At 40.8% G+C, this 12,911-nt stretch overlaps 1 protein-coding gene across 9 annotated transcripts in view; it reads left to right on the forward strand.

Annotated features, from left to right (window-relative positions):
* The first annotated feature begins 331 nt into the window (after positions 1-331).
* rap1gapa (RAP1 GTPase activating protein a) overlaps positions 332-12,911 on the forward strand; it is a 48,123-nt gene continuing 35,543 nt past the window's right edge. For 2 of the 9 annotated variants that reach the window (XM_079675656.1, XM_079675655.1), the window contains exons 1-2: positions 333-565; positions 10,479-10,514. In XM_079675656.1, coding sequence (XP_079531782.1) covers positions 522-565; positions 10,479-10,514 — 80 coding nt within the window. In that variant the 5' untranslated portion in view covers positions 333-521. Of the gene's footprint in view, positions 566-10,478; positions 10,515-12,911 lie in introns of those variants that run through there. The other 7 variants (XM_079675654.1, XM_079675650.1, XM_079675659.1 and 4 more) reach the window with 7 other exon arrangements.

Below are 12,911 nucleotides of genomic sequence, written 5' to 3' on the forward strand. Positions count from 1 at the left end.
AAAAAACCCTGCTTGTTGGTTCTCAGTGATGTAAACACATTAGAGAGAGGATGTAGCTGTGTGTGAAAAGGCTGCCACTTCACTCCTGGTTCCCTGGGAGACTGGTATGGTCAGCAGCAGCCCCCTCCCCTCCCGCCCCCCCCCCTCATCCTCTTGCTGTTTCTCCCCCTGCTTGTGAAGGAGGGGGCGTGTGAGCAAGGAAGAGGCAGGGCACGATAGCCGAGGCTGCGGGAGTGGAACCCAGACAGCAGGCAAAGCATAACAACACACATGTTCACACACACATGTTCACACACGCACACACACACACACACACACACACACACACACACACACACACACACACACACACACACACACACACACACACACACACACACACACACACACACACACACACACACACACACACACACACACACACACACACACACACACACATGCTTAGTCAGCGTAAGTGACACAAGTGCTGGCTCCATTCAGCCCTGAGTTGACTGACTCACCGCTATCCATTAGCCGGCATGCCGCAGAGAAAGAGGAGTTTCACTTTTGGAGCCTATGGAGGGTAAGAATATATATCCTTATAACATGTAGAACAGCTTAACCTCTGTACAACACACTGTTCTCATGTGTGTGATTGTGACTGTGTTTTCTGTCTCCCTGTGTGATGACTGTGCAGATTCTGTGTCTGTGCCGTTTGCTCGGGAATGCTATCATGTTTATCACAACAGCTTTTTTTGTGGTTGTATGTCTCAGATGTCCTTTTCGGGGCTTTCTTTCATTGAATGGACCTTAGCAGACGGCTGCTTCTGCTTGAAAATGAATCATTTAGGGGTATGTTCTGTACAGTAATGGCAAGGCATTATGTGTAGATAAACAACAGAGAGATAAAGAAGGTATGGTGCAGGTTAGAGGGAAGGTCTTACTCAGACAGAGCTGAAGGTACGATGGATGTGAATGTTGACAGTAGGTACTTGTGTTGCTATGTAGCCCAAGACTTTACAGGGCACTGCAGAGTCGACACGCTGTCAGCAAAGAGCTTTTTAGTGACCCAAAGGTGAACAGGTGTCCCAATGCAACTGCATGCCTGACTGCCTTTAGTTTTTTGTACCTATATTTTTGTGTGCGTATGTTGGAGTCTGAAATACCTTTAGCTTACCTCAAGTGGAGACTGTTATTATAGATAAGGTGGGCCGTGTTGGGGGGGGGTGATTGTTGTGCAGTAGCCACATGTCCCAAATGTGTGTGTGCAGGGAAATGAATACACATACCTTATGAGCAGTGATGCTAAAGAAACTTTGGAAACAGTCATAGAACTAGTTTAGTAAGAATTTCCTGAAGATTTTCTGGACCGTTAATCATGATATTGATAATGCATACACATTGTTAAATTGATATGCTTGGTATGCACCTCAGCATTGTCTTTAGCTAGCTGAGTACAGCGACTTCCAGAGGGTCAACTGGATTTAGGCTGTTACCGGTGTTGTGATACTGCTGTGATTGCAAGCTGACTAAACTTGTTAAGTTGGGAGTTAGCTTTTATGGTGTTACGCTAGCATTTTGCTTTGTGGCATAACTTCTGTTTGTGACTGTCTCATTTACTGAGTGGGGGACAGCGCTGTTTTGTGACCTGAGATGGGACTATCATCTAAACCTTCATATGCCAATACAATTAGTTAGTCTTATTCTTGTAATAAGATCTCATAAAGCATAAAACCCACCTTGCTGTTGCTCTTTGAGGTTTGTATAGAATGGGATCATTGTTGCCCCTTGTGGCTTTTGGGGGGGAAACAGTTACCGGTGTGTTGACAAAAAAGAGCTTTTACTGGCTCTATCATTAAGTGTTAAGCGCTCATTATAGATCTGTCTACCTCATTAGCTGCCCCTTAGCGGCTTCCCCATTTGTCTTTTCTAATCAATACATTCCAATCATTTGCATGTGTACGACTCCCTTAGCCATTTCATAGTAGTATATCGAGCAAAAAAAATGTTTTCTGTTTATTGGTGGAGTTGAAAGTCTTTGGCATTCGGATAGGTCAGTGTGTGATTGCTATACATCAGTGAGTGATCTGTAACACACTCTGCCCCCTGCATCCTCCTGGAATTCACTGAAGGAAACGCAGCCGCTCTGTTCTCTGTCTGTTGCTATTTCTCTGACGCAGCATGCTCAGTCATTTTGACATCAAATATTAAAGGAGCTGCCACTTAATTTGATTAGTTATGTGTAAGTGGTTTTTGTTTAACTTTGTGTCAGTTATGTAACCTTTTTTTTAACGACATGACTTATTTTGACTGGATACTGCCACTTGGCAGCAGAAAAGTCAGATGTGACCATGACATTGCAACACTGAGCTTTCATATCCTTTTATTTACAATTCTTTGGATCTGCTCTGTTGTAAGTCACATGAGATATCCTGTAGCTAGTACTGTATATGTATCGGTGTTTGCTCACAGTCTGCTCGGTAGCTCACAGTGGCTGTCTCCTCATAAACTATTAAATCACGCTGACCATTCAGGCATCATGAACAATGTTGCTGTGTTTTGCAGCGTCACATAGAAACATTAGAAGAATGCATTTGTTAAAAAACAACCACGTGGAAAGACTGACATTGTTTATTTAATCCGAGTAGGCGAGATATGCAGTGCGCATTCTCTGGTCAGCTGATTTAGAAATGTCATTTTGTTTACCTTCATATAACCAGGTAAAAATCCTTTGAGATATTATTTATTTTTCAAGTAATTAAGACTACAGATGGTGGAAAGGTTTTTGTTCAAAATGTATCAAAGTTGTTTGTGGATCCCATAAGAAGGAAATAACATGATCTTTTACTTTAATGACACCTTGCTTTAGAGTTTTACGTCCAATGCTTTCTTAAAGAAGCAAAAACGAATTATTCTATCTCTTTTTGATTTGTGACTCCTAAATTGTTTGATTTTCTTGTGTCCAAGGCTACAATCACACAATTACAGTTTCATTTTTTTATTTCAATTAAATAACAAAATGTGTCTCAGTACACAGTCAAACAGAGACGCACTTAGTGAAAGCCTTATTGCATTGAATATGGAACCCTGCCCAACAGGAAGACAACACAGAGAGAGTCTCCTTGTTCGACAAAATCAAATGTTTGCATGACAAAAGATGATTAAATCTCAAGGCAGGGCTACTTGAGAACAGGAGGCCACTCAAGTACTCTTCTAAGGCCAGTGGCAAAACAAACAGGAGATGTAGAGCAACCAGAGGGCTCTTCATTGCCTACTCAGTCAGTCCACCTTGCATATTTGCTTTGACATTCACATTTGTATTCACAATGGCAAGCCATCCACGAAGAAGTATGGGGTGGCAAGGCACCGGGTGAGCTGCAGCTCTTAATGCTTTCATAGTGGGCTACCATTTGTTCATTTATTTTTGTTTTTCGATAAGAACAAAAAAAGATGTATACTATAAGGCTTGTAAAAGTTCCTCTGCTCTCCCATACCCTCCCATATTGTAATAAAGCTTTATTTATATAGCACTTTTCATACAACACATGCAGCTCAACGTGCTTTACAAAATGACATCACAAGTTAAAAACAAACCACAAGACATTCTCTCTGACAGGTAAGACACAAGACAACTGAGTTGATGCAACAATATTAAATATTTAACCCCATAAAACAAAGTGAACATATAGGTACAACAGAAGTACAAAATAAAAAGATTAAGACCTATAAAACAATATAAAGGTAGGTAAATAATAAAGACTAAAAGAACATTTAAAGTGGGGGGTTGCTAATAAAAAGCTAATCTAGAAAGATGTGTCTTTAGATGGCGTTTAAAAAGATTGGCCTGCTCAAACCGGTGTGTTGCTGCGGTGTTGTAAGAAAATGTTGCTGCAACTTAATTCTTCTCGAACACAGCAAAAACTCATGATGCAGTTCTGATCGCACATTTCTTGTTTGGATTGAATGTCCCAGAGGGGCAATTTGGTTTGAAACACACCCGATTAAATATAATAATAATATAATATAATGAGCTATACAAGTACCAAGATTCCATACACCAACAAGATGGATACAACTGATAAACTATGACATCAATTGAAGGTTCCAAATGGGCTTCATTATGTTTTACATGTTCTTATCTTACCAGGTGGCTGCATATTTTTCATTCCATTCTTGCTTCAAAACAATATAACAAAAACATTTCTATATCTTGATGTACATCCGATTCGATCAGAGAAGTAGGTTACATAGGGTCACTAACCAAACATGTCAACAATACCTGTGGCTGCTAAAAAAAAAGCCCTCCAGTGTTGCTGATAAAAAAGCTTCTCATTTGAAGCAGCGAAACAGTTTGCTGTGCATTACCACAGTAATGGACTACATTAGAAGAGCAGATTATACAACCAAATACGTTTCTAGATAAAAGAAAACAAAAAGTGAATGTCAAGCAGTTTCCCAACAAACTACCGTATTACATGGTACACCTCATGTATCTTTAAACTCATAATTATAATAATGTTGCCATAATGTTAGAAAATAACACTGATGTTGTTGGGACATATACTGCAGTGCCTCTAGCTGTGTGTGTGTGTGTGTGTGTGTGTGTGTGTGTGTGTGTGTGTGTGTGTGTGTGTGTGTGTGTGTGTGTGTGTGTGTGTGTGTGTGTGTGTGTGTGTGTGTGTGTGTGTGTGTGTGTGTGTGTGTGTGTGTGTGTGTGTGTGTGTGTGTGTGTGTGTGTGTGTGTGTGTGTGTGTGTGTGTGTGTGTGTGTGTGTGTGTGTGTGTGTGTGTGTGTGTGTGTGTGTGTGTGTGTGTGTGTGTGTGTGTGTGTGATTTCAAATACAGTGTATCCTACTGTACTGTAGCTAAATGAGGACATTCAACCACATTTCTCTCTGTCAATGGGCTCATTCAGTCCAGGCTAGGTCCAAATACAGTATACAGTCTGGATCTGGTCATGTGGTGTTTGATAAATGTTTCTTATTACTACTCTGAGCATTATATACCGAGATATTGTTCTCTTTTGCTCCAGGCTCGCGTGTCTCACTATGTTTCTATTTTTGACAGTATCTAGTTTGTATCTTAAAGAATAGGAAACGGTTAACTGCAGAGTCAGAAACTAGAACGTGTGTTGACTGTATAATATGATAAAGACTATTCAGATATACTGAATAGGCCAGAATATTGTATTCATCCAGGCTTCCCCCCGTCTTGTTTTTGCTGAGTAAATGTTGGTCTGTTGTTTGATCCGGACTGAAATATCTCGACAACTCTTTGATGGATTGTTGCACAGACATTTATGATCCCCAGAGGATGAATCTTACTGACACCAGTGACCCCCTGACTTTTTCTGCACCAGCACAGTTAGGTTGACATTTTGGCTTTTAGTTTAACATCTTGACAACTGTAAGATGGATTGCCATGGCATTTTGTACACACATTTACCGACCCTCAGGATGAATTGTTGTTGAACGCTTCTTCCAGCACGATCATCAGGTCATAATTGCAGTTTGTCCAGTACTTAGGTTTAGGGATGTCCCGATCACCTTTTTTTGCTCCCGATCCGATTCCAATCATTTGATTTTGACAATTTGCCGATACCGATTTTTCCCGATCCGATCTTTATGCAATGCGTTAAGAGAAAAAAAAGAAAAAAAGCATTCAAGTTGTCCCTTAAGGTTATTTTTTTTTAATTTAAATTGAATATTCTATCCAACATGGATATAGCTTCTTTTTTTCACAGCAGCATTGGATCAGTTCAGTTGTGCAGCATTGGATCAAAACAAAATCAAGCTTGTCAGTACTCGTTAGCTTACTGCTACAATTAGACACTGCGCCCTGCCCACTCTGTTGCCAGATTTGAGAGAAATAAGCAACCAGGTCTATGAAAACAAGCCCCAAAGAAGCAACACATACATGATGTTGTGTAATTTGAAACCAAAACTAAGGCTGGATGGCTTTAAGATTTGAACATGGTCATTTTTTTTTTGTAACATTGAATATAAAAAATAAATAAAAGTATTTATTAAAAAAAAGAAAAAAAGAAATGCCGATCCCCGATTCTTTTTCTCCCGATTCCGATCTTTTGAAAATCACGTGATCGGCTCCGATCCCCGATCACGTGATCGAATCGGGACATCTCTACTTAGGTTTATGATGTAATGCTTACAATACTAATGTCGTTCCTTGCAGCCTTAATTGCATATATCTTTTTTTGTAGCTAGAGCGAGCGGTTGGATGAGGTGCTGAACACTTGAAACAGACGGAAACGGTTGCACAATCCATATGCATCTCTTCTTTCAGTAGACTTTGCGGAGGCCTTTTTCAAGATCAACAACCAAGCATACAGCTCCTGCTCCGTCAGCATCAGGGTGCAACTCCCACTTTGTTTTTGGGAACCTGTTGGCATGCTGACGTTTTTTTAAATTTCTGCTGCGCCTTAAAGTCAAGCTTCACAGAGCTGCTACTGTAACAACTCTGCTAGGTGTGGCTAGTGCTGTCATGATGTTATAATGGCTATGTTCCTTGCTGTGACATAGTGACTGCAAAATGTAATCAAAGGTGTATTCTTGATTGGGACGACAGGTAGCCTATGTGATCTTTTCACTCTTGTTTTGGTTGCAGAGTATTCAACCCAAAGCCAGGCTTGCAGGCTCTTAATCTGTACTAGGTGAACTGAGTGTAACAATTATATTAACTCACTGCGAATGGAAAGTAGCCATAGGGACGAGGAATCATTTCTGAGCAAGCTGGGTTCACTGGAATTGTGTTTTTATCAATAGTTTTACAAAATCAGTTAATACTAATGTCTCACTGTGTCATAGTATATATACCATAATAGCACTGACTTTACAATGTGGTTCTACTTCTTCATCTGCTTAAATATGAAAGCAGCGAGGGACTAAAAATGAAATAGTGAAAGGCTGTATTGATAGCTAGTGTGGTAGTTAAGATCCCAGACCTCTTAAGATCATTTGGTTAAAGATGTGTTTGTTGCCAACCGATTTTTCCTTAACTCACAGTGCCTCTTATATTTCCCATGTTTTTGCAGCAGTTTTAGTCAAATGTTTTGCTTTAAGCTGGATTTCCTCCGGGTTGACTCCTCAGCCCTGTCTGGTGACCTACTTGCCAGGAGCAGTGTTGTCTAACTCTGTATAAACTGCACACCCTTCCTAATTCCTCAAGTCAAGAACATATTCAAAAAGTTTAGCAGGGAAGAAATTAAGAAATTTGCAGATGCGGATTAGTTTGTATGAACACATTTTTAAAGCTGACATGTTCTTGGACTCTGGTTTCTGCCTTTAGCCTTCTTATCCCTCTTACATGGCTGAGAGCGTAGAAGAATCTTTAAAAGTTGTCGACAAATGTGGTTACTGCATCCCAGGTCCTTTGTCGTGCCATGCGTTCCTAAGTGCACTGCTAATCTAGCCTTTCTGTCATTAAAAAACGGTTTTCAACGTGTGTTTTTCGAATGTGCAAATAGGACTCATTGCAAACAAATGCATTCGCGCAGGCACATACTTTTTGTCCACTCCAGCCGTTGTTCTCTCAGAGGGGGACAGATTATTCTTTGTTTTGCTGATAAGGCTGGGTGTCTTTTGTGTCCCACTGTTTTTGGCTCTGCTACTTTATCTGTGCTCTGTCCTGCTCAGCCCAGGGTTGCTTTCTTTATAACGTGTCTCATGATGGAGTTATATTGATTGGATATCAGTAATTGAATGATTGATGGGTGTATTACAGATTTATTTTGAAAATGTTTTAAATAAAAAGTATAAAGTGATAACATGGTAACTTTTACTAGTAGACATACTATTTCTGTACTTCAATCCAAACTTCTCATAATGTTTAAACAATAGTTTTTTCTTTGTGATTGGAATGAAGGTCAGAAGCTCTCCCTCTTCCTATTGTAGCCTCTACAATATATTCCGTTTTCTTATACGATGTACTTTATTGTCCCCGTAAGGACATTTTCTTTGGGCTCCGTCGTGTGGTTCTACAGAAGAGTTACAAAATAAATCTTACACAGTAAAACACATTTACATATTAACACACAACGTATGTACATATGCACAGTTCACACATATACGCAGACAGACCTACTGACAATGGTGACCTATTGCACAACCCTCATGGCCATCAGTTACATCTATATTGAATGACTTGCGAGTGTTGAGAAGCTTAATGGACATATGCACTGGGGACGGAGAATGTCCCCTTACTGAAGACAACATCTTTTCTGTCATCAGACAGCTTACATAGCCATTCTCTAGATGAAAGCAATATGTCAGAGCAGTATTTTGTATGTTTTATATTGGCTCACGTTTGGGCTGTTTAAGAATATAAAAAGAGCCTTGTCCTTTTCATAATTTGGGACAAATTACCTTTATCTATGTTGATATGAGGTCTCAGGCTTTGGGTATCATGTTTTGTTTTGCAGCTCTGTTTTATTGGAAATGTCCTGTATTGGTTTGGGTATTTCAGTTTCAAGCCTTTATCCAATAACCTGGACACACCCTGGTTGATTTCATTTGATGGGAATTCCATGAAACCTGAGGATGAGGTTTAGAAAATGTTATTCTTTGTGATGCAGTACATATAAAAGCAGCTCTCCTCTCCTCAGACTGCGAGAGCAGAGCCGAGAGCCCGTAAGTGTGTTGGCTCTCTCCCAAGGACCAGCATGCATTCCACTCAGGATGTAGCTCTGATTTATCTGCTCTCATGTGTCTGTCAGTGTCAGTGAAATCAACACTGGTGGTAGATTTGAAATAGAACAGCACCAAAAGATCCAGCTCTGTGTCAGTGTATGTCACATGGAGACCTAGTGTTAAAATCATGAGAAATCTTCTGCACAGAGGGAATCCGGCGACGTCCTTCTGTAACAACACAAGTCTGTTGATTTGTGACTCTGCAAACAAACGCCCCAAGGCCGGTTTCCTCTCACTGACACCGTTTTATGAGAAGGAGGAAGCTTTAAGCTTTCATTTATCTTTATAGCACTTCTCACAACAAAAGAAGAAGTGCAAACTTGGTCCTACTTTTCTTTTCTTTTCTAAGGTCTTTTTTTCCCGATAATAGTGTTGAAATGGAGTGAGAAAGAAAGTGGGATATGACAACTAGTCCCAAGGCTAGAATGAGATGTTGTGGTTCCAAGGCAAGGTAACAGGGCACTCTGAAATCTATTACACTTTTGATTGGCTTTTATATGAATGAAAACAGAAGCTCCTTCTGTAGCCTGACTCATGGGTTTATACAGTATTTACGATGTGAATTCTTTCATCAAGTGCCACCACAACGTTAACAAGTATGGTTTTGAAGGAAATGTCATCAGCTTTTGATGGATCGTGCTGTCCTTTTGCACAGACATTCCCCTGAACTAGAGTGGTGAACATAACAAACATTAACCTGATAAACATCAGCATATCTATCATGCTGACTTTCACATGTAGCTCGCAGCCTCACATGCTTCTGGCGTGTCTGTAGACTTTTTACCATCCTTTCCGATACAGCTGGAGTCACATCTCTTTCCAGAATGCTTGTTTGATCCCTAGGGTGTTTCTGTGTCATGCAAACAAATAATGTTGATGAAAAGACGAGTAAGAGGTCCGAACTCTGGGGGTTTTCCTTGTTCACACAGGGTGGAAAGCACTCAGCAGCTCTGACTCTGTCAACAAGGGAGGAAACAACCTGAAACCAACCTTACAGCTTGGGAATCCTTTCTGTTGTGTATTACCTTTTTCTGTGGCGTAACTCTGAGGATTTTTAAAGGGGTCAAGAAAGGTCACCTAGGCAGCTGCAGGATTCCTGAGAGAGATACTACACATTCTCTTTTCCCTCTGTCACCACCACCAGCTATCACAAGAGACAGACTCACAGCATTGAGTCATTCACTGGGACATAGTGCAACTCTTATCAGTATTAAATATCCACTTTGTTTTTAAAACCGTGAAGTCCAGGGCTGCATCCCAAGAGAAGTTGTAATGTGTGTTTATGACTGTGATGTCCGGTTGCCTTATGGCTCTAAATGTCATAATAAATAGCTGTTTGGTTGATGAGTTGAGGGGTAGCCATGATTTTCATGAACTAAACGTCAGACGTGAGGTTTTTCCGCTGCACACACAGTGCCATCTTCTGGCAGAAACACTACGCTGCATCATAAGCTTTCCAGCATTGGATCATCTGGTTGTTTGCAGCTCCTAAATCTGTTTATCCAGGGTGGTTTCAGGACAGATGATACTTTATCCTGGAATGGCACTGTGTTATTTCAATAGACTCATTTTATCTCAAAAAACATAAGATGTTAATTGTCCTTTCATCCTTTTTATACTTTAACTTGAATAAAAATGAAATAAAGAGTGGCTAGTTTTCATCCTTTCATCCTCTAGGGTTTTTCCTTGTGCAATGGACATCTTGTAAATGTTAAAAGATGGTCCAATGAAATTAGTTCTTATTTAATACTGTTTATAAAAACTGTGTCTTTTCCTTTTGTATTTTCTTTAGAGTGGACAAGACATTCAACAAGGCCAGGAGCTTATGGTGAGTTTTTCCTTTTTTCCTTGTGGAGTGATGTGTGTCTGAGTCATGTGTGCCTTATTTGAAGAATGTCCTTCCTTTGCATGAGTAACAATAAGTGGTACTTTGGTGTGCCATCATTTTGTTGATTTTGTTTATTCTGTTAGTGCTCCATGACATGTGATCATGGTAATGTGCCAGATGAATCAATAAATTAGCAATGACAATAATTATCCTAGCTATTCAAAATATTTGACTACAGTAGCTACTCACCGGTTTGAGCAGGCCAATCTTTTTAAACGCCAGCTAAAGACACATCTTTTTTAGCTTTTTATTAGCAACCCCCCACTTTAAATGTGGTTTTAGTCTTTATTATTTCCCTACCTTCATTTTGTTGTTATTTATTTTATAGGTTTTAATCTTTTTATTTTGTTTGTTTTAGTTTTTTGGAAATTGTTACAATTCTTGAGGCTTTCTGCAGTGGAGTTCAAGGTCACTGACTAAGCCAGTGGTTCTCAAGCTTTTCCTGTCGTTCCCCACTTTGAACAGGTGGGCCTTTTCAAGCCCCACCTGTTCCTTTTCAAGCCCCACCTGTTCCTCATCGCTCCAATCAAATGGTAGGCCAAGCTTAAAATTGTCAATTGTATCGTTCTATAACAGGGGTCTCCAACCTTTTTTAGGATGAGAGCTACTTTCAAAAAATAAAACAAGTCGGGGGCTGCTTTTACTCCTGTTTTTTTGGTTTTTGCAGTGTATATATTTAGCACATTTTACCATTATGATATGCTTATCTTTAACCTTTGTGTGCTGTTTGGGTCTGTGGGACCCGTTTTCAGTGTTTACTAAAAGAACATGTATTCAATTTAATTATTTGAACCTGCTTTATTTGGGGGTGGACCTCACATACTCTAGGGGGGGTCCTCACCTCCTATAGGGGGGTCCGGGGGCATGCTCCCCCGGGAAGATATATATTTTTTAAATGTTGAAGTTAAATGCATCAATCTGGTGCACTTTGAGCACAACATGAATTGATGGATAAAGCTCTCAACACTCATATGAAAGGGAGCTGTATACTTTTCAATAATCCAAACATCTTTAGAATATGACCAAAACCAATAACAAATCATTTCAACTTGTTTATTCTTATCTTATGTTACCTAGTTAGCATTCTTTCTTTTTATTTATGCATATTTGACTAATCACTCCCCTTTTAAACAGTTTTTTCTTTTTTACTGTCCTATATTACACATTGGATTTATTTCTTACTTTATTTTTTACAACTAGGATATATTAAATAGATAAAGATTTGCTCTCTAGCTCTCTCGCTGTCTCTTTGTCTCGCTCGCTCACAGAGGCTCTGTGGTCCTCCGTGGCGATGTCGTCTTGCGTTAAAAAATCATAATACACATGGGCCTGTTAGTAAAGTGGGGGGACACAAACGGGATTTCGAAAAGTGTCACGGTTAAACTCCTTTATGAAGTGGTGAGCTGCGCGGCCTGCGCCGGTACCGCATCCGCCGGCCGTACCGCATCCGCCGCCGCAAACACTTTCCGGCGCAGTGAAAGTCCACCGCCGTTGCCAGTCTCCGGCGGTAACAGTCCACTACCGCCCGCGAGGACCCAGGTTCGATTCCGGCCTGAGGTCCCAAAAATGTATTTAAAAAATAAATAAAACAATAATCTCCCGTTCATCGTGTCCATTCGCGACCCACCTATCACATCTCTGCGACCCACCAGTGGGGTGCGCCCCACACTTTGAGAAACGCTGGAATACGGCCTTGAACGTTTTAAATGTTTGAATCAGTCCAGCGAGTAGAGTGTAAATATGATGAATGAGCCAGTGGAAGGTAGACAGCAGCAGAGAATCAGACACCCTGCTGCTGTCTCTGCAGTGCTGGCACAGGCTGTGAGTGGCACAGGGAGGCAGACAGGGAGCTGAGCATGCACACCTCTTGCCACTGCAGATAGACCTCTCTCTTCCTGAAAGCTTAAGGTGTGGTGGCACGAGTGTCTGGCCCTCAAACCTGTGAGTCTGCCTGCAGCAGGTTAAACAGTGTCTGCCGCAGTATCATCACTCCATCCCTCTGGAATCCAGAAGCAGGAGGGTCTCTCCTACAGGCCTGCATTACTCAGCAGAGGCCGGGCTTGTTTGCAGGGACTGCAGTCTGGCTGTCGGGCGAACACTGCAGCAGACCGTATCAGAACAACTGCTGCTTGTGGTGCAAAAAGAAGAGGAGAGAGAGCACTTGGAGAATCTAAAAAAGGATACAAAACGACAAAAGAATTGTGGGCGTGACGAGGAGGAAGAAAGACAAAGGAAGTGAGTGGATGAGAAGACATGACAGAAGGAGAAAGAAGAGAACAGTGTCACAAAATACATAGAGTTGAGCAGTGACTCACTTGGTGTTTTCAACATTTTTCG

The sequence above is a fragment of the Notothenia rossii genome (assembly GCF_949606895.1).
Source record: "Notothenia rossii genome assembly, chromosome: 4".
NCBI lineage: Eukaryota > Metazoa > Chordata > Actinopteri > Perciformes > Nototheniidae > Notothenia > Notothenia rossii.